The 27,880-nt window shown below is 44.8% G+C and overlaps 2 protein-coding genes across 2 annotated transcripts in view; both read right to left on the bottom strand.

Moving 5' to 3' along the window:
- Positions 1-27,880, bottom strand: part of Tmem117 (transmembrane protein 117) — a 425,555-nt gene that overhangs the window by 385,439 nt on the left and 12,236 nt on the right. The gene's annotated exons all lie outside the window — the stretch shown is intronic.
- On the bottom strand, positions 13,045-13,404 carry LOC121441488 (39S ribosomal protein L47, mitochondrial-like). The gene has a single exon (XM_041642713.1). The coding sequence runs from the start codon at positions 13,402-13,404 to the stop codon at positions 13,045-13,047; it is 360 nt and encodes a 119-aa protein (XP_041498647.1).

The following is a 27,880-nucleotide window of genomic DNA, read 5'->3' as shown; positions in this document are numbered from 1 at the left end:
TGGGTCCTCTCAGTTTTGATAACCACCTGTTGATAGATAGATAGATAGATAGATAGATAGATAGATAGATAGATAGATATAGATAAGTTATATATCTGTTCTTCTCTTTATCAGCTGTCTTCTCCTGTAGATCACATAAATAAAAAGAGACAGAATTTATCCTTCTTGCCTATCCCACAACCCTGGTTCTAAAACTGTGTTTGAGCACGGTGGACTCCAGTCAGTACTGCATGAATGAATGATAACAGAGCTGTGTTTTAAGAGTGTGGAGGAAATATTTCATGTATCATGAAAGATTTCGCTATCCTTAGAAGGGCCCATTTGCAAAGTTGGCCTCTGGCTGGCAATCAAAAGCTTGAATTTATGAAGGACCCCCACTATTTCATAACCAGGAGATGGGGCTCTCTGTGCTAAGCCGTTCATATAAACACTATAATGCAGTCCATAGTGGCCAATTAAAGATATTCACAAAGAAACACTGTGGCTTGCTTGGGACTCTTGGTTTTCCTTCTGGAATCTGGAATTTGTTCATGTGTCAAATAGGGGTACCTGCCTGACCAGACCCTAGGAGATAATCTGGATCCGTGTGTGACACGGGTTTCCCTGATAGGCAACATGCCGTTTGTGTCCTCATAACTCCTTGAAGTGTGACCTGGGTGTCTTTACGGCCCCGGCTGCCTCCTGCGCTTGCCTTTGCTGACTTCCTTTGGATCTGTTTACTGCACAATAAATCAGAGCCCTGAGTCCTAGCATATGCTGAGGCCTGGGAGCCTTCCTCATGACTCATCAGGACTGGGGATGGTCTTAAGCTCCTGACACACAGCATATGCTTGCCAGCAGCCTGAAATGTAGACCTAAAAGACTAAAATAATTACTGTCAAGTGAGCAGGTTAGGGAAACAGCTATTGCTGAAGTCTGAGAAAGACAGACCCAAGGACCAGAGGAGAGGGGACGATGCTGTAATAGTTCCAAATTGCTCATGGAAAACTCCTGATTGTGTGAGCAGCGAAGGACTATAAGAGCCAAGGAAAGAGCAGGGCACCAAATGACGAAGGGAGACCACACACATGTGATGATAAGAAGCCTGGTCATGGAAACTGGAGTGAGTGTATTCAAACAGCATTCAGAAAGCTTGGGGAATGAGAGGCATTTCCAGAACCAAGCACTGGGAGATGGACTTGAGCACAGGAACTGAAGGACAGGAAGCCTGTTCGGAGAAGGCACTCCCATGTGCTTTGCTTGCTGGCATATTCCAAGCATGTAGGGGCATACCTAGCATGTGCTATGCACTCGACAAATGCTTGTCAAGTCGTAAGGAATGAGAGGGAATCACAGAAAATAGACAAATCTTCAGGTGTAGAGGGCTAAAATGGAGACCCTCCAAGCCTGACTATCTTCTGATCGTCAATAAGCACAAAGCAGCAGGTGGGTTGGAGTCTGTGACCACCTGGGCACCAAGGAAGCAGCCAGAATTAACAGTGCCAAAGCCCTACCCTTCTCCCAGCGTTTCTTCATAGAGAACAAAACCAGATGAATATTTCAAATGCCTTTAGGATACACATAACTAGGCACCTAAGAGGCCATGTCTCCATTAGTGGTGTGCGTAAGAAAGTCATTCTTTGCTGAAGGCGCTACCTCTAGGTCTAAACCCTGATGAACAAGAAAGAAGATTTCTCCGGAACACAGCCAGAGTGACAGCTGTGTAAACGACTTCATTAGAATGGGAAGAGCAGAGGTTTTCTGTGCACAGCCTGGGGCGACAATGGCAGACTGAAGAGCGGAGCGGCACAGAGCCTAGGACCAAATTCACAAATAGCCAGTTTGGCATGGAGGTTGAAGTGGAAACAGATAGCATTCACAAGGAACAAAGCGGATGAAACGCCCAATGCTTTCCGTAATTACTGCTTTAAAGTCTGCATTCTAACATTAAGAATTATTTACCTCCACTTTGCAAATTAATGCTTAATAGTCCAGCTTGTGGATGCTGAAGTGCACTTCCAGGGAACCTTCCTGCACCATGGGCTACTGGGAAGGCAGCCACCATCTGTGTCACCTTTCGGTCCTCAGTCTCCGCGGGAAGGAGCCTATCTGAAGAGAACAGCTGCCAGAGGCCTTGGCCCTTCCCACATCACGCTGGCACCCACCAATGGTTGTTTCATGGGGAATTAGTGAAGAGCTCAGACCCCACTCAAATTCTGGGTTTCTATGAAGGACAAATCCAGGCCCAGAGTTCCAGCATAGGCTGTATCTGTACTACAACCCTACATCTCCCCTGTTGTAGGAGGCCGCATGTTCGTTTCCGGCTACCCAGAACCAAAAGAATCACACAGAAACTATATTTTTAAAACACTGCTTGGCCAATGACTCTAGCATATTCCTAGCAAGCTCTTACATATTAAATTAACCCATTTATATTATTTTACCACAAGGCTTGTAGCCTACCAACAAGGTTTTTCAGCTGGCAACTTGCGTCTGTCTCCTATAGCAGCTCCATGGCATCTCACTGACTCCACCTTCTTTCTCTCAGCATTCAGTTTAGTTTTCCCACCTAGGTCTACTCTACCCTATCACAGGCCAACACAGATGTTTTTTCATTAACCAATAAAACAGCACATATATAGGACGACCTCCCACACCATTTCCCCTTTTCTGTTTAAATAAAAGGGAAGGTTTTAACTTTAATATAGTAAAATTACATATAAAAAACAGTTATCAAGCAAGAATTATAGTTATAATATTTATATCTATTTTATCTTTTATCATAACTAAGGAAAACTATAATTATAACTATGTATTTTTAATTACATCAAAGACTCCAGAAGGATATAATATTACCTAAGTTAACAGGAAGTACATTGTAAGCAACTTTTAAAACTCTAGAATTGACAGAGATATCTTCCTGCCTGGACAGTCACCCAAAGTTCTTTTGTATCATTGGGGCATCCATTCCTCAGCCTACAGTCCCATAGTATCCAACAGACATTTCCACAAAGCAGGAAATTTCAAAGACAGTTTTGCCTATACTGGCAGTTTGTCAGTCACTTTCTTCTGTGTCATGCAGAATGTCTGGCAGTCTCTTTCATGAAGCAGGAACCCTGAAGGACCATCTGACCTTTAGGCAAGTTCAGCAGTCATTTCTCTGTGGGTCCTGTATGTCCAGTTCTACAGCATAATATCAAGCAGTCCAGGCAAGAGCAGTTTCTTGCCTAAATGGCTAACAAACTCCATAAGGAGCCTCTTCAATGTGCATCATCATCCTCTTGAAGTAGATTGGTGCTGCCAGGAGCAGATGTGTCTCATGTCATGAAAAGTCCTAATTTCTTAAAACATTTTAAATGCCATATTCTGTTAGTCTTTGAAAGGTTTGAAGAATACCTATCCATCTGAAATACATCCCTGTACATCTAGAAAATCAACTAACATGACTAAAAGCTTGACTATTATAGATGACTCTCTATTAACCTATATTTCTTAATGATACATTACATTTTTAAATGAGCTGCACAAACAGAATACCTTAATCAAGAGCAAAAAATACATATAACAAAACTGGCCTTAAGTTTGTATCAATAAACCAAGATCCATACCAATGCAAAGTATTCTTTTTTATATCATATCCCCCTTTAAATGTAAACAAACATTCATAAACAATCATTTGGACCTCCCACACCACTCCCCCACTTCACCCTGTTTTTCTTTCTTTTTTTCCCAATGACTATTCTACTAAATTTCTTATTCTTCTCAGAGTAGGTTGAGAAATAATCCCTCTAGAATAGTGTTTCTCAACCTGTGGCTCATGACCCCCATGAGGGTCAAATGACCCTCTCTCAGGGGCTGCCTAAGGCCATCTGCATATCAGATTTTACATCATGATTCATAACAGCAACAAAATTACAGTTACGAAGTACAAACCAAAATAATTTTATGGTTGGGGCTCAGTACAACATAAGGAATTGTATTAAAGAGTCGCAGCATTAGGAAGGTTGAGAACCACTGCTCTAGACTCATGTGTTTGAATACTTGGTCCTCTGCTCTGGTACTGTTTGGGGGGACTGTGAGTCCTCACTAGAAAAAGTGAATCACTACTGGGGGTAAGCCTTCAGGTCGTACAGCTTAACCCCACTGCCTATTCCCTCTGCTTCCTGATTGCACACCAAATATGGCCAGCTGCCTCCCACTCCTGTAGCCTGCCATATCTTCCAACCGTGATGGACTGTGTCCCTTCTAGAGTGTGAGCCAGTCTTCCCTTCCTCAAACTGCTTTTGCTAGTTGTTTCGTCACAGCAAAGAGAAAATTAACTAGAACTCAGCCTGCAAGAAAGATCAAAGAACCACCCCTTGCTCTAAAAAGACAGAATGCGTCCTAAAGTGACTATTCTAGTCTTCTCTCAACATTCTCTCCTTGAGGGCTGGAGAGGTGACTCAGCAGGGAAAGGACTTGCCATGCAAGCATGAGATTGTGAGTTCGGATACCTAAGCTCCACATGAAAGCAAGTCTAGCAAGTGCCCTTAATCCCCCTCAGAAGGCAAAGCCAGAGGGGCATATGGATCCACAGAACAAGCTGGCCAGCTGACGAGCCATGGGCAAGCTCTGACTTCACTTGAGGGCTCAGTTAACTGACCGAGCCTCAGTGAATTAGATAAAGAAAGAGCAAAGGATGAAGACCACACCAATCTATTTCTATGGCTGTGAAGAGACACCGTGACACAGAAACTCTTATGAAGGAAAGCATTTCATTGGAGTGGCTCACTTACAGTTCAGAGGTTCAGTCCATTATCACCATGGCGGGACACGGCGGCATGCAGGCAGACATGGTGCTGGGGAAGGAGCTGAGAGTAGTACATCTTGTAGGCAACAGGAAGTAGTAGTCTGTGACACTGGGAGTAGCTTGAGCACAGGAAACCTCAAAGCCCACCCCTATAGTGACATACTTCCTTCAACAAGGTCATACCTCCTAACAGTGCCACTCCCTTGGGGGGCCATTTTCTTTCAAACTACCACAAACCCCCAGTGTCAATCTTGGGCCTACACACATATGAGGACACAGATACTACATGTACACCACACACATGTACACATGTAAAAATAAAGCTCTTTCTGAAAAGACAAATGCAGTGTGAGAAAGTGGAAACGCATACATGCTGTAGGAATTCCTACTGTGTACGTGTTGGCGTACGATAAATAACCAGACCAGCTCAAGAACAACAGATATAATTTAATAATTGAAAAAGGGGGGAACTCACCCTACAAGAGTGGGAGGTCCAAAGTTCAAAATGGTCCGTCAAGTCAAGCACCATGTAGAGAGAGCACAAGCACCTACCTACCCCAGTTTTTCTACCTGGGCTACAGGCGGCCACAACCTAACCAGATGTGATTGGTTGAGCTTCCCCATCACTACTGTCAGTAACCTTTAAGTTACCTGCCCATTTGGGCGTGGCTTCTTATACTATTTAAGCCTATGTAAAGCTTCTTTTCCAGTTACGGGATTCGGTTGTTGTTCTCCATTCCAGCAGAGAATTCTGATTTGTGAGTCTACCCCTAAATAAATAACCCTCTATTATTCTCAATTCTGAGCTATTGTGGGATTTCTTTTAAGCATCCTTCTTCACATACACTCTGATGTCAAACAAACCAACCCCCCCCCATACATGACATGACCATGAGCAGCTTCATGTCTTTGCTCCTCAGTTTCTTCCTTACTAAATAGTACACACTCCATTATACTTTTACAATGATTAACTAAGGTAATGTGCACACAGCCAGGACTTCAGTGCTATCGATGGGGTTTGTATCAATGGGCCATGAACTTAACACTGCCTCCTTCATCACGGCCATGCATTCATTCACTCCAGTGGTATAGAGCCTTAACATGAGTCCTGGACAGTTAGAGCAGAGGGATTGGCTCACGGATACTGCTTGGCATACATGAGGACCTAGCTTTGAATCTCAGCACTGTAAAAATCAAAACATTGTGAAATACGTCCTGGAGATAGATAGAGCTCAGTTGGGAGAGTGCTTTCCTAACACACAAAAAGTCCCGAGTTCAAGCCCCAGCACAGTGTAAGCCAGGGAGGGTGGCACACACCAGAATCCCAGCACTCTAGAGATGGAGGCAAGAGAATCAGAAAGCAGAAATCATCCTCAGGCATACAACCAGTTCCAGGCCTGCTTGGACCACATGAGACCATGTCTCAAAACAAATTATCAAGCAATTATATGGTAGAAGGCACTAGTCTTTGTATGACATCAAATACTGAAGAGGGACTTCCTAGTTCCTGGGCAGTGACAGTGTGGAGAATGTAGTGTGGAACCTTTTACAATTAATGTTTTATTTAGTCTTCAACAGAGCAACATAATGCAGGTTTGGGGTCTTTTATAGGTGTGAAACTGACAACGTTCAGAGAAAGAAAATATCCCAAGGCACCACATCCAGTAAGAGACAGAACCAATATGTGTACGTCTCTTTTCCACCTTTGGGCTCTTCCATCACTTTCTCATAGACCCGCCCCAATAGACACTACCCTTTGCTTGAGAGTGATACAAGCAGCCTTGCGCTGAGTTGGAGACCTTGGTCTTCAGGGGACAGCCAAAAGGTCTGCCCATCAGGGGAGCTCAGCTCCAGCAGTCCCAGGGCTGTCCTTGGCTTCACACCCTGTCTCCACTATGGCCATGAGTAGCCCCAGCTTTTCCTGGGGTTTGGAGCTACCTAGCCATCAGTCTGATCCTAAACAGGTGAGTGGAACATTCTGCCTTAGGGCCTCAGCAGTGAGCTGATTCCAGTTGGGGTGTCCGTCACCGCAGGAGGGGCCCTACTCTGAGATCCCATGTTTGCAAGACCTGAAAGGCATACCACAAAGCACGCCAAATGCGTAGCTGAACCTTTTCAAAGAACCTGCTATGCAGAGCCCTATAATTGCCCCTAAGCTGTCCTCCAGCCATTTAATTTTTCATGATGTTATTTCAACAACCTGCAATGATTTGTTTAATCAGTCTTGGACACACTGCAGGAAGCAGTAGCAGCAGAGGGAGGGGCTTCCGCATCACTAATTCACAGTAACCATTGCTCTCTGGGGACTAGCTCCTTGCAAGATGCCAAATAGAATTCCCTCCTAACAAACCTCTGAACTATTGGAGATGAGCAGCCCAAGTAGCCATGCTGCTTCCTGGGTTGGAAAATGACAGCAGGAGCAGCCACTTAACCCCTCACTGAGGTAGATGAGAGCTTTAAATCTCTATGGACTCAGTGAGGAGGAGACCCCATGCCTGCTGTCCTTGAAGCCCTTGTGTGGACAAGTCTACACAGGAACAGGTACCTTGATCTCTATGCTCGCAGGGCCTGTCTCTAGGAGGTCACACACACAAGGCTGACTGTTCGTGTCAAAAGAGACCACGTGTCTCATCCTCTCAGAGGACTGTGCTTGCTGCTAATCTGTGGGGAGTTTTCCAGTTCACTGCTTTGCTTCCAAACTGGGAAAACAAAAGCAGCAGGAATGGATGGACACCATGGGAGATGGTGCAGACAGTCTGCAATATCCCGTGCGGGGATACTTCTCTGCCCAAGCCAACAACAGCTGTCACCCTCTGACCAGGGGAGTGGATCAAGACACTCACCATGAAAGCCCCTACTGGCAGCTATGGAAAAACAGATTTCTGAAAACGCTAACAAGAACTGAACAATCATTAGCGAAAACAAGTACTGTAAATATAAATGATGAATCAGAGAAAGAATGGATGATCTTTTTTCACGTTGTCAAGGAATTCATTATCTAATCAACAATAAGAGCAGTGTATGTAATATAAACACAGTGCTGTTTGTCACACTGGAGAAGTTTATGAGTACACTTTAATTATTAAGTAGCAGACAATGTTTTCCTAAGAATGAAAGGGTTATTTCTGCTCTTTCCCACTTGGGAAAACACTAATGGCCTGCCTTGGGAACTGCATCCTCCCTGAGGGCAATGCAGGCTGGCTAGCGCCTTCATTTCTCCAGGCTTTCAACAAACACTGATATTCGTGTTCTATTTTCATAATCAGAATGCTTCCTCACAGTCTGGGGGGTTCAGAGAAGGTAGCATAGAATGGGAAACCATGTTGTTCACACTGAAAGACATGCAACCCATTCATGCGTATGAGTGGCCACAGCTGTTCTGGCCTCCACGTGGGAAGGCGCCAAAGACTGTGGAGACCGGCTAGCAGGTTGGCTCACTATCATAACGTAATGGTTTTACTGATTTGGGCTGAAATAACCCAAATCCTGAGAATTTAATTATTGTCATCAAGATCTCAGTAAGCCTAGGTATTTTGACAGGTTCTGAATAGGAGATGGGGCGGTGGAGACATATGAATTGAACAATTACTCTTTCTTTGTCCATACAACGTGTATCTTAAAAAAAAAACGGTTAGAAACAAGGAACCCGTGACCCTTTGGCCATCTCTCCCCTTAGAAAACATGCCTCCCAAAAGACTCTGCTCCTTCTGTTTTCTGGTGTTTCTGTTGAAACAGGGTCCCACTCAGCAGTTCAGGCTGAACCTGCACTTGCAGAAACCCTCCTGTCTCAACATCCCCAGCTTGAATTACATTTGAGTACCACAATAACTAGCTCTAAAAACCAATCCTCAACAAAATATAATGGGATGTCCTTATGTAACTCGTTCTCATTCTAAGGAAACTTACTTGTACGTATTAATAATTTTTATGGAACTCTTATTTTGAAACAAACAAACAAACAAAAATCAAAGAAAATTTGGCATTTTACTATCTCCAGAAGAGGAGATACATCCCAGAGTCAGAATGACACAGTTAAAGGGAATGATACCGCAAGGAAGAGGCCGGCTCTGCCTCGCTCTTGGGGTTTCCTTCTCTGTCCTCCCCACCCCACCCACAAACATCTACTGTGCAGTCCAGGTCCTAACAGCAGAGAAAAAAAAAAAAAACAAGCTGCTATACCAGAACAGTCCACAAGACGGCGCTCATTGCTAGGAAGAGTGCCTCCTTCACATACACCCTGAACTTAAAACTGACTTTTTATCATGAAACCTCTTAGAAAGGAACAAACCTTTGAAGTAGCTCTAAAGGAAATTTTAATGTCATACATTAACAATTAATGTTTCCAGAAAGTGAAGGCCTCTTCAGTAAAAATCAGTCATATGATTATTAGTTGAAGGGGCTATGCAAACATGTAATTTAAATTTCATAACAAACTTAAATTAGAAAATGAAAAAAATAAAAATAACCATAGATTAAATTTTTAACTGAAACTGATATTTAATTTAATCCGACATGTCTAAAATATTTACATTTCTACATGCAGTCGGTGTAAAATTAACAGCAAAGCTTTTCTGATTCCTTAGTGTGATTCTGCCTTCCGCTTCACACCTGCACATCCCAGCTGCTCAGCAGCAGGCGCCATGCCTGATGACACTTCCCCCAACAGTGCACACCTGCAGAGTCGACCCATATCACTCAACACCAAAGCTAACACCTGACCGCTAAGCAGACATCCAGCCTGTATTTCTTAGATCACATAAAACATGCCTGCAGAAATGTAAACAGACTTTTCCTGCCTGCAAGGCAGGGCAAGCGCGTGATGTTTCCTGTACGCAAAGCAGATGAAAACAACCCTCTTCACCTCTATAATCTTTTAATTGAATAACAGCCTACAAGATAAATCCTGGCCCTGTATAATTACAGCTGTCTTATTGACATTGTCTAGCATAAAATACATAATGGGAAAGTGTAACAGAGCAAAACCTGCAAGCTCTCCGATAGAAGGAGAACAGTAAATGTCATGTGTATAATAAAATAAACAAGCATTAAAGAGTGGGTTTAGCAAGCTTTTCCTCACATTAGGGATCTTACACTTCTCCACTGAACCGCTTACACAGCTAGAGTTTTCTGAATCATAGACACAAAACATGCACACAAATGCACAACACAAGAGGTTGCTCGTTGATACAAAAGAATTACTAAAACTGTGAAGGGTAGCTATCTTTTTGTTTTTGAGACAGGGCTTTTCCTGTATAGCCCTGGCTGTCCTAGAACTGATGCTGTAGACCAAGCTGGCCTTAAACTCAGAGATCTGCCTGCCTCTCCCTCTGCCTCTGTCTCACGAATGCTGGGATTAAAGGCGTGCAAGGGTAGCTATCTTATTCAGATATAAGGTCCTGAAAGTACTGACTTGATTTTTCTGGTGCGAGAACAAGTTCGGAAGAAAGCCTTGCTTCTTTTACAAGCCATGTTGGTGAGAGCAGGGAAATGCAATCGCTTTGCCAAAGTGCAGCACCACCACGGAGCTCCCGCTGGAAGACACTGTGTCTGAGTCTGCAGACAAATCTTCAGGGATCCCGCACCCAGACTCGGGGCACCATGCTAAGTGATGCTGAGAAAAGTCTTCGTGTCAGGCGGAGCGTGCAGACTGCACCCAGAGGAGTAACACTTACAATTCCTTATGACCCCTAAATATCTGCAAACCCCACATCCCACAAAATAGTTTTGAAACTAGATTCCAGATAAGGGGCAAGCTGGTTTCCTTTCTGCGCATGCAAAACAAAACATAAAATTTCAAGTTACTTACAAACAAAAGTTATTCAAATTCTCTAATCCTATGACAGAGGTTTATACCACAGCATTCAAGTAATAAAATGTTATTCAAGAAGTTACAAAAATTAATTTTTAAAAAGGCATACTGATTGGGACCAACAGGAGAGACCAGTGTGGAAAGGTGTTTGCTGCCAAACTAGAAAATGTAAATTCAATCCCTGGGACCTACATAGTAGAAGAGAATGGATTCCCACAAATTATCCGCTGAACTCTACATACGGACTGTAGTGCGTGCATGCGTGCACACACCACACACACACACACACACACACACACACACACACAGGTGCACACACATAAATAATTTTAAAAATAAGGTGAGTTTTTCATATTTATAATTTATGGGAGCCTGAACTCAAGCCTAAGTATCTGATCTTCAGTTTGGAGACCTGAGGACAGGCCCTGGTACTTCATTTTATAGATGAGAAAACGGCTTTCATACTAAAACGTGACGAAATGAGGAAGTGCAGAAAATGCTACAGACACACGCTGGTGATTTGAAGGGGGCTTCGATTTTACTCTTACACATGGTACATCCTGTGACCCAATGCAAACAGGTTTCTTTCCTATGGCCCATGGGATAACCATGACAGTGTTCTAGCGGCAGTGAAGTGAGCCTCCCAGGGGCCCAGCAGGGCTTCTGTAGCAACGTGGCTCTGTATGCCAGAGCTCTCAATTATTCACGATAATCCTGAAAGGTTGGGGGTAGCCACTGCCAAGGCAGAAGAAACTAATTAGCATTTCCCTGGGTTAGATAAATCTGGGTTAGAGTAAACTGAGCCGGTGCATAAATTATACAATGATAAAATCTACAGGAAGGAGCCCAGGCTCCTTAAGATACAAGGTAGGACAACAGAATGATCAGGAGTTTGAACTCGCAACGTCAGAGCCAAAGTGAGGAAGCCCTGTGAGGGGCACCTCTCCCTGTTTAACCTGCACACACTGAGAACTTCTGCCGTCAACAGGAGAATTCCTTGTGTTTGCTCCTTAGGAACGGGGTCTGCCCTGAGTGACTTGGAGATCACGCTAACCAGGCAGGCACAGGGGCCTGGATTCTTACTCTGACAGGGTGACTGAGGGGTTGACCCCACAGCAGACTACAGCAAAGGCCACGCTGGGAACTGGTGACCCTAAGGGACACTGTTGAGCATGTTCGTGTTCTAGGCTCTGCCCCCAAATTGGAGTATTTGACCTTTCAGCAGGCAGATCAGTCCAAGCAACGTTACAGTCGAGGTAGGAAATAAAAAGAAAAGAATTGAAAAACACGTTTGAGAAAGAAATTCCATTGCAAATGGTCCTGAGTGACGCTAATGGAAATGAAAAGCGTCGAACCAGTTGGGCTAAACTTAGGAAGCAGGCAAATGTGGCCAGGGGCCTAAGCAATGAGGGCTAGGACAGGCGCAAGCAGCAGCATCTCTGCAGACTCCAGCTTGCCTATACATGCTGGCTTCAACCGTCTAACTCCATCACACACACACACACACACACACACCTACACACACACACACTCACGCACACACAAAGTTTAAGCAGATCTCAAGGCCTCAAGCTATTGGATGTATTTCATTTCTTAAAAGCAGACTATTTATAATAATAATAATAATAATCGAGGGCTGATTGTGTCTATTACTTGCTGCACAAAACTGTTGAAGCTGCCTTGTTTTATACAAAGAAGATTCAGTGTGGTTCTCTTTAACTAGGTGGCCCCTCTGGGCCTCTCCTATTGCCTCAGCAACTCTGTATCAAATACCCAAGGCTACTTTTATTAGTGGGAAAGTGTTCTCCTCACCTACATCCCTAGAGGGATTTGCTCACCTGGCCTCACTCCTTCCCACTGGGTCCGATCTGATAGCAGCACTGCCCTCCCCAAGTGAGAAATCTGAGTGCAGATTCTGCCGGCGAAGGAGCCAGTACATCGGATCGTAGCTTTAGTTAACTCAGCTGATGTGAACTACTGGGTCCTGAGCTCACAAGGGACTTAAGCTAAAGATCAAATCACATAAAAAGGAAAACCAAAATGCAATTCTAACTCCCCAAGAGCCTGTATAGACTAAACACAGAAAGATGAAGTAGTGTAGACTGGAAAAGTAAACTATGTTAGGCTGTCCACAGGATTTAACACTGTTTTATTAGACATCCTGACATGGTGCCTCTGAAAAAAGACGAAGTAAAATATCCAGAATACCTTCCTATTTAATGTTCTATAATAAAAAGAAAAAGCAGATTGTTCTCTTTCGCTTCATCCCCTCTTTTTTGTTGTTAATTAACATGCCATGTTATCCACAAGAAGAATTGATATCATTTGAACAAAAACATTTCTGTATAAACTGCTAAAGACATATTCACATCAGGACACAGGCTGCTTCAAAAATGAAATCAAACTTCTGCGTTTCATCTCAGACAGACTTTGACTTCTAGGTCTCATCTTGGACAGTACTTGACTTCTAGTCTTGAGAGAGGTGTGGGAACTTTGCCTGGAGAATTCTTTCTTTCTTTTTCTGTAAACTTTCCTTTCTTGCTTTAATGTGGGCTTGTTTCTCAATTCTCAGTCTGACAAAGCGATCCATATAGGGCATCGCGAAGAACCGTTTCCTGTTGTATCTTTTATTTAGGTACCAAGGTATAGGCCACTGCTTGAATTTGTGCCAGATAATTCGTCTGAAAACGTCCCTTCTCCAGGCACCAGGTCTTGCTTTCTCCCGACAGGTATGAAGAAGCTGCAGAGCATCCTCCCTCTCCTGGACAGCTTTATCTAAGGCATCCATGGAATCAACAACCTTTTCTAAGTGCTCTGGACTTGGCATTGGCAATCTCTGTCACTTGGCCTCCTGCTCTAGAGTTAGAAGCAGGTTTCTTTCCTTCAGAATGGCATACCAAAGTTTATGTAAGTCTTCATTACTTTTGTTCCTTAGCTGCTGGCAGGTCCATGAAGCTACAAATTTGACCTTTTCTTCCCCCCAGTTCTTTGGGTCATCAAAAAATTCTTCTAGTCCTTTCCTTGACAATGTGATATGAAGTAACCGGAGAAAGGTGTGACATGTTGTGTGTTCTTATGCAACAAATTAAGGGAAAACCTGGGACGAGCAGGCACCTAGGGACTTACTAGAGAACCCTCAGCCTTCAGGAACACAGAGACGTGCAGCCATGTTTCTAAAAAGCTTCGCCCCCTCTTACAATGTTATTGAAGCAGAAGAGTTCATCATCAGGGCCAGAGAGATGGCGAGTAAGCCAGACCCTGACTGCCAAGCCTGGTGACCAGATATCAGTCCCCAGAGCTGCAAGTTGTCCTCTCACCTCCACACTGGTGCCAGGGCACGTGTGTGAGGGTACAGGAGAACACACACACACACACACAAAAGTAAAGGTTAACAGAAAGTCCATCTGATCCAAATGGAAAAAGGAGGATGAAACACCCACTATTTACCGAGTAAGAGAAAGTATGGAAAGAAAAGAACAGCAGAGAACTGAACAAAGAAAAGTCAAAAACAAGACTGAGCAAGGCCAGTGAGAGGGAGTATGATCACCCAGGTCAGATCAGAACTAGGAAAGACAGACTAAGACAGGCATACAGACTATCGCAACTCACTCGCTAGTGTGACCAATGATCAAAACGTTGTCAAGAGAGAAAGAAAAAGCAAACATATGCTCTACAGCTCGAGTGTGGGTGAAGGGGACAAAAACCCACAGAACTTAAATAGCTGAAGTTTGGAAACTAATAGACAATTATCTTCTTTTTTAATTTTTAAAAGTTTGTTATTAATTTTATTGGGCTATACATTTTTCTCTGCTCCCCTCCATGCTTCTCCCCTCCCCTTCAACCTTCCCCCATGATCCCCATGCTCCCAATTTGCTCAGGAGATCTTGCGTTTTTCTACTTCCCATGTCAATTAGATCTATGTAAGTCTCTCTTAGTGTCCTCATTGTTATCAACATTCTCTGGGATTATGATTCGTAGGCTGGTTTTCTTTGATTATGTTTAAAAACCACTTATGAGTGAGTACATATGATAACTGTCTTTCTGGGTCTGGGTTACCTCACTCCATATGATGCTTTCTAGCTCCATCCATTTGCTAATAGGCAATATCTAAGTCTCAGGATGAAAACAGGAGGCAGGAGAAAAAAATAACCTAACTGCAAAGAATGAGACATTGAAAACTGGTGGGAACTGTATAGAAAGAAGAGACGTTTAAAATATTTAAACAGAAGTGGAACATGACTGCATTGTTTTCATTTTGAGATAAGATTTCCTGTAGCCCAAGCTGGCCTAGACAGACAAGGATGACCCTAAACTTTTGATTCTCCTGCCTCGACCTCCCCAGTGCTGAGTTAGACCTGTGTGTGCCACTATGTCTGGTTTTATGCCAGTGTGGGGACCAATCTCAGAGCCTCCTGCATCCTACGCAAGCACTCTACCAAGCAAGCTACAACATGGTTTTTCTTTAAGCCTTATTTTTATTATGTGTTTATTTCTGTATATATGTGTGTATTATATTACATGTATTGTATGTGCCATATTATATATTTATCTCTGTATCCGTACTAATGCCACCTGTGTGCAGATGTCCACCAAGGTCAGGAGAGGGCAACAGATCTTCTGGAATTGGAGTTCCAGAAGCCTGTGAGTCACCTACCGTAGCGTTGGACCCTGAACCCAGGTCCTCTGGAAGAGCAGCAAGTGCTCGTAACGATGTTTTTTTAATGTCATAAAATGAACAGAAACGGTTTCTTGCCTCAGTATAAACTGCAGTTTCTGGCTAATTTCCAAGGCCAGAAGAAGAATAGCTGGATGACTTTTAATTAATTTCAGTATCAAAATTAATTATTAAATGGGAGCTTTATTAGAGGCATGAATCTGAGTGCTAGGAGTACTTGATTCTTCAATATCATACATTAGAGATAACATAATTTCAGATATATTTGTAAAATGTAAATAAACTCATATGCTAAAGCTTTCTGATTAGATTCTCAAACAAATAATTAACTTTCTAAATAATCCCTGTGTGTACACAGCACTTGATAAATACAACAGCACATCCCTTGCTAAGCTACTAAGCCTAGAAAAGTGAGATCCTCTTGATATTTAAATTCTGGGGCAGCACTCTGAGAACTCAAGAGAGATGCAGTTCTAGGTGGAAACTGTTACCTCTAATTATCCTTTTAGGACATTCAACTACTCTGTCTGAAGCCCCTTCTGTCTTCCCCAGCCCTCATGCCTACTGAGCATCCCTTTTCCAAAGTGCTGTCTCCTGTGGCAACTCTGATGCAGGTCCCTGCTAACCTCCTCTCTGACTATTTCCTACCCTTTAAACTCTGGCTCGAAATCTTTATTTCATGACATCTCCATTTGCCATTAAACACTCATTTCCACCATCTTTTCTTATCTTTCTCTCTTTGCCAAGAAAAAAAAGGGGGGGGGAATAATAATCATTGCCTTTACAGAAATTTCTTTCACTTTATATGAGTGTTTTCCCCACATGTATGCACGTGCACCATGTGCACGCCTGGTGTCTGTGGAGCCCAGAACACAGTGCTGGGTCCCTGGATCCCTTAGAACTGATGTTATAGATTGTGTGCCGCCACCACATGGGTGCTGGGAATTGAACCCAGATCCCGTGGAAGAGCAACCATTTTCTTAACCACTGAGCCATCTCTCCAGCCCCCAGAAATTTCATAATATTATTTAAGGTACTGAGAATTCAAATACTAGCTACATGATATATTTTTTTTTAAAAAAAAAAAAAGGTAAGTTATAATATCTGAGGCTAGAACAAGGGGCGGGGTACATTCTAGTTTCTTAGCTTTTCTAGCCTAACTTTTTAAGTGGGGTAGTGTCAACAAGTCACTCAATGTCTGCCCATGCAAGGCAAGATACTGGATGTCTAAAGGAAAAATGCAGGCAGGAAAGTTTTTCCCTGCCTCCTAATACCTGATGTGTCACTGAGCCCCACCCCTGCCAGATGCTCACACCGCCTGAGTCATAGCTTTTCTATGGTTAGAAGCACAAACACTTACTTCATTTATTTTTAGAATGGTATCGGCGCTCATAACGATGCTCTGTGCCAGTCTGTTTTCCAGCCAGGCCTTGATCACTACAGAATCTGAGCCAAAGATGGAAAATGATGAAACTGCCAAGGTTGAGACGGGAGGCAGGTGGTTCCGAAAACAGAGGCTTCGGGATTAGTCACAACTCCGTAGAAGAATGAGTTTACCATCATTACCATTTAAGGCACACGATTATAATATTCCTTAATTACCTCATATGCTGACCAAGCAATGAAAGAATTAAGATAGCACCTACAAGAGGCTTATATACTGCACATATTTTCCCCCCATATGAACAATATCTGAAAGAATTACTAAAGACTCATGAGGGCCCCAAACTTGTGAACAGAGAAGATAACGATGCCTCAGCAAATGCTGGAAATTTTTCAACCAACCCTGTATGAAACAGTATTCAAAAATCATCATCTCTGATCAATGACAAGTCAATCCATTTCTCAAATGTTGCACAACTGACTGTAATAAGTTATATGTCTGCACTGGTCACCTTCATGCAGATGGCCAGATAGCCAAAGACTGTGTTGATTTCCAATTGGAAACCCTGACACCAGAGAGAATGGCGCTGCCTAGACAAGGCAGTCCTTGTCACCTTCCACGCTCACCTAACCATGGACCATATTCCAAAACACGGGAGACAGGCAAGGGGGGGTGAGTGTGACCAGGATGGATTATGCATATGCATGCATGAAACTGCCAAAGAATAAATCTAAGAAGAAAGTTTGTTTTTAAAAAAGATATTAAGCCCCTGGAATATGCAAGATGATAAAAGTGTATAAAAAGACAAAAATTAGACAAATTGGAAGGGCAAATCTTAAGTTACGATTTGAAATGTAGAGGTAAAGTGGAAACCGAGTGACAGAAAATGATGTCACGGAAGAGAAACCTTTGGAGTACTGTGTGGCTGGAATGCCAGGTTGACAGGTGCTCTCTAATCTGCAGACAATGAGAGGGAAGCCCCAGGAGAGAGCCTGCACTCAGTTTACATCATAAAGAATATTCTCATTTGCCAACTAATGTCTGTCACCACTGGGGACAAACAGTTGCCAGTATACTGTCTTACGCCTATCATAGAGTCAAGTATCTCTTGTTGCTCTCCTTCATCTCACTGTGACCTTCCAGGACACGTTTTTGACAAGCATGACTCATAAAGCACCAAGAACTTTATCTGGCGGCGGTGTTAAATAGCGCTAAGTGAATTTAAGTTTAAAGTCTTGATGGCTTCTTTCTTTAGAGGTGGACGGAAGGTACAGTCTTTAGAACCCAAGGTGGACCCACTTATCAAGGGAAACTTCCTGGGGAGATTTTAAGTTTTGAGAGTTTCTGTTGTGTTTTGTTTTACAATGAATTCAAGTGACTTTGTAAATGTATAGCTATACTGATCATTTCTTCTTTCATCAGTTTTGTTCAATTGTGTCTATAAAGAAATGTGGGGGCTGGGAAAATGGTTCAGTTGGTAATGTACCTGCTTAATAGCTCAATTGGTCACATACCTGCAAGCAAGGACAATGACCTGAGTTCAGATCCCCAGAACCCAAGAAAAAAGACTACAGTAGATATAAGCACCGGGGTGGAGATAGCAGAAATAAGCAGATTTCTGAAGCTCGCTGGTCAGCTGCCTTAGCAAAACTGACTAGCTTCTGGCTCAGTAAGAGTCTCTGCCTCAAAAATCAAAGGTGGCAAGTACTGGGAGAAGGACACTCAATGTGGACGTCAAGCCTCCAAACGCATGCAGTACACAACCTTACAGACTCTCTGTCTGTTTCTCTCTCTCTCTCTCTCTCTCTCTCTCTCTCTCTCACACACACACACACACACACACACACACACACGTCTCTTTGAAGATTTTAACACAATAGCATCAGTGAGCATTTCCAAAAGTTTCTGCCTGTTTAGATTTGCACTGATATTTCTCTTCAGTTCTTGATATGGATAATTTGTATTTTCTGTCCTCCTTCATGGTCAGACTTTGTATCATTTCCAAATCATAGTAATCTTTTCAATACATTAGCAATTGGATCTGTTCATTGCTCAGCTTTTTTTTTTTTTTTTTCATTTCTGTGCTTGTTTTGATTTGGGGTTTTGAGGTCTCATCCATCCCAGACCAGCCTTGAACTAAAGGTCCTCACCACTCCAGTGCCTGGATGTAGGGAGTTCTAGAGATGGGACCCAGCGGTTTGTGCATCTGGCCAAGTCCACCACTAACCGAGCTTTCCAGGCCCTGTTTCTAGTCCTATGTGCTCTCTGAATCTCAAACTTGCATTTGGCTCCGTTTGTTTGTTTGTTTTTGTTTTTTTTGTTTTGTTTTTTAACTCTATTCAGAAGTAGGAATCCCTTAAGATGGAAATGGACCAAAGATTTTTTAAAAATCTCTGTTCTTTTCAGCTGTATTTAAAATATCAAATTGCCTCTAAGTGCTGCTTCTGTTACATCACATCAATATATATACGCCTTGATATCAAACTGACTCAAAAGCTTAGTGGCTTTCTGGGCTGGGTAAATGGCTCAGCAGTCTAAGAGCACATATTGTACTTACAGAGAGCTTGTGTTCAGCTCCCAGCACCTACAACAGGTAGCTTATAGCCCCCTATATCCCCAGCTTCAAGGAATTTGACAGCTCTCTGACTTCTGAGAGCCTGAGCATACTCACAGACAGCACACACACACACACACACACACACACACACACACACACACCACCATACCACACCACACCTATAATAAGAATTTTAGTGGTTTTCAGGAATGACGGCTGCATTCTTTGTGCACACCACACCTCCACTGAGGCCAGGTCAAAGGCTTTGTCCCACACCTCCACCCCCCTGCCATGCAGGCACAGAGCAGAGCACCGGTCTTGAATGCTGCTGGTTACAAGGAAGACAGAAGCAATATGGATGCTCCAGAAAAGCTGCTCTGGCTTGGAAATGCCACGGGGTACCCCTGCTCTCACCTGACAAGCCAAAACACACCACAGACCAGGAACAACAACCCTACCACGTGTCAGAAAAGGTGAGGCAAACATACCTAATGAATTGCATGAATGACTAAATTATACCCTACCAGAATATATTACTGCTATGTCCCCGGTGCCCAGAGCTGCCCCCTACCAGACTACATCACTGCTGTGTCCCTGGTGCCCAGAGCTGCCCCCCACCAGACTACTTCACTGCTGTGTCTCCGGTGCCCAGAGCTGCCCCCCACCAGACTATGTCACTGCTGGGTCCCCGGTGCCCAGAGCTGCCCCCTACCAGACTACATCACTGCTGTGTCCCTGGTGCCCAGAGCTGCCCCTCACCAGACTACATCATTGCTGTGTCCCCGGTGCCCAGAGCTGCCCCCCACCAGACTATGTCACTGCTGTGTCCCCGGTGCCCAGAGCTGCCCCTTACCAGACTACATCACTGCTGTGTCCCTGGTGCCCAGAGCTGCCCCCCACCAGACTACTTCACTGCTGTGTCCCCGGTGCCCAGAGCTGCCCCCCACCAGACTATGTCACTGCTGGGTCCCCGGTGCCCAGAGCTGCCCCCTACCAGACTATGTCACTGCTGTGTCCCTGGTGCCCAGAGCTGCCCCTCACCAGACTACATCACTGCTGTGTCCCCGGTGCCCAGAGCTGCCCCCCACCAGACTATGTCACTGCTGTGTCCCCGGTGCCCAGAGCTGCCCCTCACCAGACTACATCACTGCTGTGTTCCCGGTGCCCAGAGCTGCCCCCCACCAGACTACTTCACTGCTGTGTCCCCGGTGCCCAGAGCTGCCCCTCACCATACTACATCACTGCTGTGTCCCCGGTGCCCAGAGCTGCCCCCCACCAGACTATGTCACTGCTGTGTCCCCGGTGCCCAGAGCTGCCCCTCACCAGACTACATCACTGCTGTGTCCCCGGTGCCCAGAGCTGCCCCTACCAGACTACATCACTGCTGGGTCCCCGGTGCCCAGAGCTGCCCCCCACCAGACTACATCACTGCTGTGTCCCCGGTGCCCAGAGCTGCCCCCCACCAGACTATGTCACTGCTGTGTCCCCGGTGCCCAGAGCTGCCCCTCACCAGACTACATCACTGCTGTGTCCCCGGTGCCCAGAGCTGCCCCTACCAGACTACATCACTGCTGGGTCCCCGGTGCCCAGAGCTGCCCCCCACCAGACTACATCACTGCTGTGTCCCCGGTGCCCAGAGCTGACCCCCACCAGACTACATCACTGCTGTGTCCCCGGTGCCCAGAGCTGACCCCCACCAGACTACATCACTGCTGTGTCCCCGGTGCCCAGAGCTGCCCCCTACCAGACTATGTCACTGCTGTGTCCCCGGTGCCCAGATCTGCCATGCCATGGACACAGTCCTCTAAAAACACTCCTTTTATGAATGCAGAAACATCTTCTACCGAGCCCTCCTGCAAATCTAAGGCTAGCATATGTCTAGACCTGCTAAATTATTGAATTTAGAGATCTTCCCCACCCACTGTCGACAGCTTTCTGTTTGGGCTGTCAGCTACAGTCCAGACACTAAGGAGGTATTCTGGCCTCTTAGGCATGGCTTGCTAAGCACTGTGTTTACAAAATGCAGTGTCGGGGACAGGATTCAGCAATGTTACAGTCGTCAAGCATGAGAACAACCTGGAAATAAAATGTAGGGTCACTTTGGGGGCCTCCACTCACAGTCTGGTGGCTGTGGCCATCACGGGAAGGAGCCTGGGAAGAGCCCTGGCACCATCTACAGCCGCCTCCTCATGCGACCAGAACATCTGGTCGTGCTGAGAAAGGCGTTTCTTTCTCTTTCTCTGTGTGGGAATCCGAGAGTCACAGCTTTGAAGGACAATTGTGACTGTCCCCATCTGCTGCCTCCAGTACCTCCCCTGCTCCCAGTCCCCACACAAAGCAACCCTGTGTCCACGGGCCAGGCACAAAGAAGGGACACTCCCAAGAAACATTTAACCCACGCAGCATCCTAGACTTGGAAATGGAGACAGAAGAAGGGCAAGTTCAAGGCCAACCTGGGCTTCATAAAATAAATAAAATTGAGTCTTAAAAAAAAATGAAGCCAAAAGCTTTATTGCCCAAAGGAAGGAGGAGAACATCATCGGCCCCACCATAAAGAAGGCCAGGCTGTAGAGTTCCTAGGAAGGAAAGAATCCTAGACGGGAAGCATTGATTGTATCCCTCTCGTGGTGTCTCTCAAATACACTTCTGAATACATTACATTTCGATTAACAAGCGAAAAATTATAGGCAAGCTTATTTGTTTATTAGTGATCTCCTTTCGCTTCGGGGGGGGGGGGGGAATTTGCAAATGAATTCCCCCAGGCTTACAGTCCCACTTCCCCTACTTCCGCTATCCCTGGGCTGGTTCTGCACTAGCCTGTGACCTCTGCTGCTTACCAAGTACTCCAGACTCATCCAGCCTGTGGCTTCTGTGCTTGTCCCACGCCCTTCATCCGATGTGTTCTCCCAGAAAGACACCCAGGTGGCTGCTTCATCTTCTTCAGGTCTTATTCAAATGCTATCTTAGTAAAGAGAGAATTCTGCCATTCCCTGCTCCATGCCCCATTTCCTGCTTGCTGGGTTGCCACAGCATTTTCTGTACTCTGACTTACAGAGGATGGCTTATCTATCTGTCTGTCTTTTCTCACTATGATACAGACTCAACACAAACAGAGCCTAGATTTCGTTCTTCAGTATGAGAGCCCCCAAATGTAGAAGATGCCCTGTATTGGTTGGATGATAGACATCAAGCCTATATTGAAGGTTCGTGACCTTGGCAAATCAGTTGAGACAAATGGATGGGCGTGGCTCAGAGCAAGCAAATTCAGGCAAACAGGAAACTTCAAAAAGAACTGGAGCATTGATGCCCTTACAGCTCAGCATACGTGTCTGAAATAAACCCGCCTTTTCGTGGTCTCTGCTGGTATTACAATAACCCAAAGTAAGCGTTCATCTTTCTAGCAAATTAGGAGAACAAAGCAGGAGGATCAAGGGAGAAGTCAAGCTTCAGTGTTAGAAATAGATCATTGCAGCAGCAGTTCAATCTATGACAGGGATGGGCTCCGAGAACATGTGACCTTCAGTGAAGCTGTTACTTTGTTTAAAGCAGGAGACAGGGCTGGGTAGTTGTCTTAGCTGGGTTTTCCTCATTCACTCTCTGCCTCCATCCTCAATGGCGCTGCTTCTGGAAGGAGCTCAGACATTGAGTCCAGGCGCTGGCCCACCTGTAGCACCTTGCTGCCTCACGGCCATTCACCTTTCCTCCAAACCGCTGGGATTTTTGTCATCCTTGAGATTAAAGACTCTTAATTTTTTCCTTGATTTCAATTTTAGCTTTTCTCCAGAATAAGCACATAGCATTCTCTATTTAGATTTTAAGACAAGAAGGGATACGTTCTGTGTTTCCCGCTGTTTTCAGGTTACTTTAAGATCTTGAACACGGTCTTCGAGACCTTCCATAACTGTGGTTTGTTTTCCTTTTTCCTATTTTATTTATTATTTTAAGGTACTTGTTTGGTTTCTAATGACAGAGAGAAAGAAAAGGTGTGGATTTGGGTGGGCATGGAGCTGGGGAGATTCTGGGAAAAGCTGGGGGAGGGGAACTGTAATCAGAATATATAGTATGAACTATTTTCAATTTAAAAAAAATAAAGAACTTCCATAATTTTCCTTGAAGCTTCCATTACTTGCTTCCCATTTAACTGAAGCTGCTGATGCAGGAACGTCACACATTACCGCAGACTAGCTGGCCCCTTCCTCCTCCTCCTCCACAGCACATGGTCACCAGCCTGGCTTGGCCCCCTTTCCACTGTAAGAGACTTTCTGCTGGTGTCGTTCACACCCTGAGACTTTGCATCCTCCATTCCTGTCAGGGCCCAGTAGAGAAAGGTGTAACAAGGATGCTCTGGCCAAACTCATTCATCCCGAGAGTCCATAACTCCCAGCAACTCATGCTGCATTACAAAACCTCCTTCACCTATTCCTGATGAGAACAACATCTCCAAGTTTCAAACTGGATGGCCCACTCCACTTCTCGGCAGTTATCCCTCGCTGGCATCGCAGTGGCATTGCAGTGCTGCCGCCGTATGTCTGTATCGAATGGGCATCCGATAGTAGTGCCGCCGCCGTGCGTCTGTGTCCGATGGGCATCCGATAGCAGTGCCGCCGCCGTGCGTCTGTGTCCGATGGGCATCCGATAGCAGTGCCGTCGCCGTGTGTCTGTGTCCGAGGCTCCTCCAAAATATACCCATGTCGAGGTTTTGTGTGCTGAGACTTCCTGTAAAGTACGGCATCTAACACGGTCACAAACAAGTCCTGAAACATTTGTCAGGAATAATGGTGACAGAATGATGCTATGAAACAGGGAGAAACTGGGACAGCCATAAATGAAGAGGCTTAGGACATAACCTCCCCCGAACTGCTGAAGCAAGTTCAACCCTGCACTCTCAGGCCCATGTGTCCACTCTTAGCGGGCTTAACCTGGCCATGCCCTCAAGGACAACAAAGTACAATACATGTGCGCTAGGCAAGGGAAAAATACTGGCCCTGTCATCACATTCCTCTCAAGCTGAAGGAGCATCTGCCGAGAATGGACTCGCTGCAGGAAGCACCTTTGTAGTTTCTCGGAGCTCCACAGCAAAGATGGTCTCTGCCCTGAAACTGGGACCTTCCCGCCAGGTCAATCAAACAACTTCCTAAATAACCCAAAGGAAGGGCTGTCAGGTGCCAGAAAGCTCTGGACTCGGACAATGTGGAGCAGAGCCGCGGGGAGTGGCCTGGCACGACCCACTCCTAAGTCAGACAAGGCCAGCCGCTGCCAGTTCGCCATCTGGAGTCCCTGAAAGGCTTCTGTCTGGAAATCAGATTTGAGTTTAGGTTCTAGCTTTGCTGCTGGCTATTGTGATGACCTTGGAGCCGGGGAAATGAACCTTGTGTGTTTATGTGTATCCATCAACAATAATACTGGAACACGCTCATTAGCACCCACATCAAAACCACAGGAGGGCCTCTCCCGCCACCCACACCCATAACCTGATATTCACGGTCAGGAGCAGGCAGGTCCTGCTATTCTGTGGACCTCTATTCTGATCCTGGAAGCCCCTGCATCTTGTGATGGCTTTTCTTTGTCCCCTTCTATCCAGAACTTCTCGTACCAACATAGCCCCTTGTGAGAGCTTTATCCCACATCCTCCTGCTCACCACCCATCTAGCAAATTTCCCTATGAAGGGACCAAGACCGCCCATTGTTGTCTCGGCTCACACCCTTGTCAGTCCACAGCACCCCCTAAGTAGCACACTATTTTAACTCCATGAAAGTATCTTTCAGACTGAGTCTAATTACAGCAGTGAGAGAGGGGAAGGGAGGAAAAGAAAAGCAGGCCAGGAAAAGAAAAAAAGGCAGTATTTGCTCAAATAACACCCTTGCTTCCGTCAGGAATAATTACCGTATGTTGGAAAAACAAGCAATGTACAAATTCTAAATAATCCAATAAGCAAGCTCTCTTAGCTGCCAGCTTTGCCACTTGCTGTCACAGGAGCTGCCAATTTCTACCCTGGCCAGGTCCACCTCACTAAGAGTGCGCTGGTTTTCCTCTTACTGGGTATATGAGTCCAGCTGTCTGCTGCCATTCCATTTGACAGCTGTCTCCATAAGGATCGCAAGGCATTACCTCCCCCGAGGGAATGAGGAGTAGGAGGCAAAAAAATCAATGTGGGAAGAAAGAGTCCCTTGACCATGAATGACTCATCTCGACCAACCTAGAGAACCTTCCTGGTTAATAGCTGCTGAATTACAATACTCTACCTGAGAATTAAGTCCTTGAAACACCTTTGTACTGAGTTTGTAATCTCTCCTCTCCAGGAACTGGAGCGCAGCAGATTCTGCCCTGAAGGCTGCAGCTGATTGCTTTTTAGTGCTAAAGGATGGGCCTCCAGACTGTAAGCTAATGAAGCCCCTCACAGGCAGGTGGGAGGGCACAGTTATGGGATTTCCAGCCTTACCCACTCTTCCTGCCACAGGAGAGAAAGAGCACTACAGTCATGGGCAGTTCTGTAAAGGGCTCCACACCTCAATGACCCTTTGTGCAACACTGAGCATCAAACTCAGAGCCACACACATGCAGGGCAAGTGCTCTCCCACAGACACCTGAGCCTACCCTCAACAGCTCACACACACACACACACACACACCAAATTCCCCCATAAAGAACATTCTGTTAATTTTTTTTAACGGGCCAATTATTTTCCAGTTTGCTTCCCCTAGCCTGTTTCATACATCTACATGTCTATACATTCGAGCTTTGCTTTGCTTCTCCCAGAAGGACGTGCCAAGCTTGGCAATCCAGTCTTTAGGCATCTCTGGCCCTGAAAGTACTTTCTCTGCAGATTGGAACTGAGTATTGACAATTCAAGCACTTTCAGAAATGAAGATATTAATGCTTGGGATAGATTTGTTGAGCATGAGGCGGTGATATCTTTATAGAACTGTTGTCTCCAGTGTCAAGTACTTAATAATACTGAAAGGACAAAGTTGAAAGCTCTGAACAGGGTAGGTATCACTTGCAGATCTGTAGATGAGATAGATATGGACATAAGAGTTCCTCATCATCTTGATCATACACTGAAAACCACCAACTGTTTATTTTTCTGCTGAGCAGTTATGAATATATTTTCCTACATGCATGCTAAGTACTGTGATACATCTAAGGGCCATTCATCATAAGCAATAATGAATTTATTATTCATGTATTATCAGTGAGCTGTTTGGATCTCAAATTAACGCAAAGAATTCTACCCACACCCATATCACTATATTGAAATAATGTTTTTTCCAAATTACTTGATTTTTCATAGTTTAATAATTCCATATCACCATGACTACTTTGCCCACATTTTCTAGAATGCATGTCTTTTCTATTTTAAAGTAAAACCAAAGACCTAGTTAAAAATACAAAATACAGTATTCAAAGCAGACTTACAACTATGCAGTAGAGACAAGCAGACAGTCAGCATCCTTAAATTCCTTAACTGACGAAACATTGTTGCGACTCTCTCTTGATTGTCTTGGATTACAATAACATAAGATAAAGACTGGAATTACTCTTCTAAAGCCACATGATATAGTGAAATTACTCCCCTCAAAAAACAAACACTTTCTGTTTATAAATAAAACAATGAAAAGCACAGAGAAAACAAGAGAAGGCCGTTGATAGTTTGCATAACATAATCATAAGACTGCCAGGGCCATCTAGTTCCGGTTCCCTTTAGGGGTCTGGAAACCAGCCCTCTGTTGTCACAACCCTTTAAAAAAAATAATTATGATGTTTTTAATAAAGCTTAGATATCTTGAGGGAAACGAAGAGGCTAAGAATGAAGATTCTCAACTGTAGTCAAACAGAGACCCACAGTCCAGGGTCCTCAACTCTGAAACACCAGGCCCATGTTTATACCAATATGTCAGCAAGAGCTTTTAGTGGGAAACTAACCCCAACTCCCACAAGGGCTGTTTTTAGCCCTTACTTCCCTTCGCCACATGCTATCTGCAGAAACAGACGTCCAGCTGCTATTCACACTCTCGAGTCTGAGAGTGCAGTATTTAGCTGGGTGACCTGCTGAACAGAGCGTGCACTGTATTTTAAGGAATGAATCTGCCCTCATGGTTTGGGAGGAGAGAAATGGCCCAGGTGAGGCCTAGTGATACATGATGCAGAACTCTTCAAGACACATGGACACTGCCTGTAGCTCCTCAGGAAGCAGAACTTTCTCTCTCCTCCTTTGGCCCCAAGACAATCAGACTGCTGGGCATCCCACCCAGTCTGCCCTAGCTACCTCCAGTCTCACCCTGACACTCACACCTCAGGTTCCATCAGCTCTGGAAGTTTCAAATTCTCCTCTTCATATCCTGCTTGATTTCCCACTGCTCCATTCCATACTGCACAGTGGCCTGAACACTCTTACCCTGGCTAGTGGGACCTCTTTAACTCCCAGGCCTCCCCTTTATAACCCCCCTCAGATTCTGTCTCATCAACTCCCTCAGTAACTAGCCACTTTTTCATAGTTTCTTCAGATTTTCTCAAAAGTCAAAGAACATAAGTCTAAAGTCACAACACTAGCATTTAAAGACAAAAGAACTTAAGAGCCAACCAATCTTTGCACTGTCTCTCCGACTCTTTCTTAGAACAAGCCTTTCACGGCCTCATTCCAGACAAGCCTTTCTCCTCTTACCATTACCACGCCCAAACTTAAAAA

This window comes from Microtus oregoni, unplaced genomic scaffold, assembly GCF_018167655.1.
Source record: "Microtus oregoni isolate MIOR12 unplaced genomic scaffold, Mior012 000077F_ref0000221, whole genome shotgun sequence".
Taxonomy (NCBI): Eukaryota; Metazoa; Chordata; class Mammalia; order Rodentia; family Cricetidae; genus Microtus; species Microtus oregoni.
The sequence above is the reverse complement of the archived record's forward strand: the minus strand, read 5'-3'. Positions and strand labels throughout refer to the sequence as shown.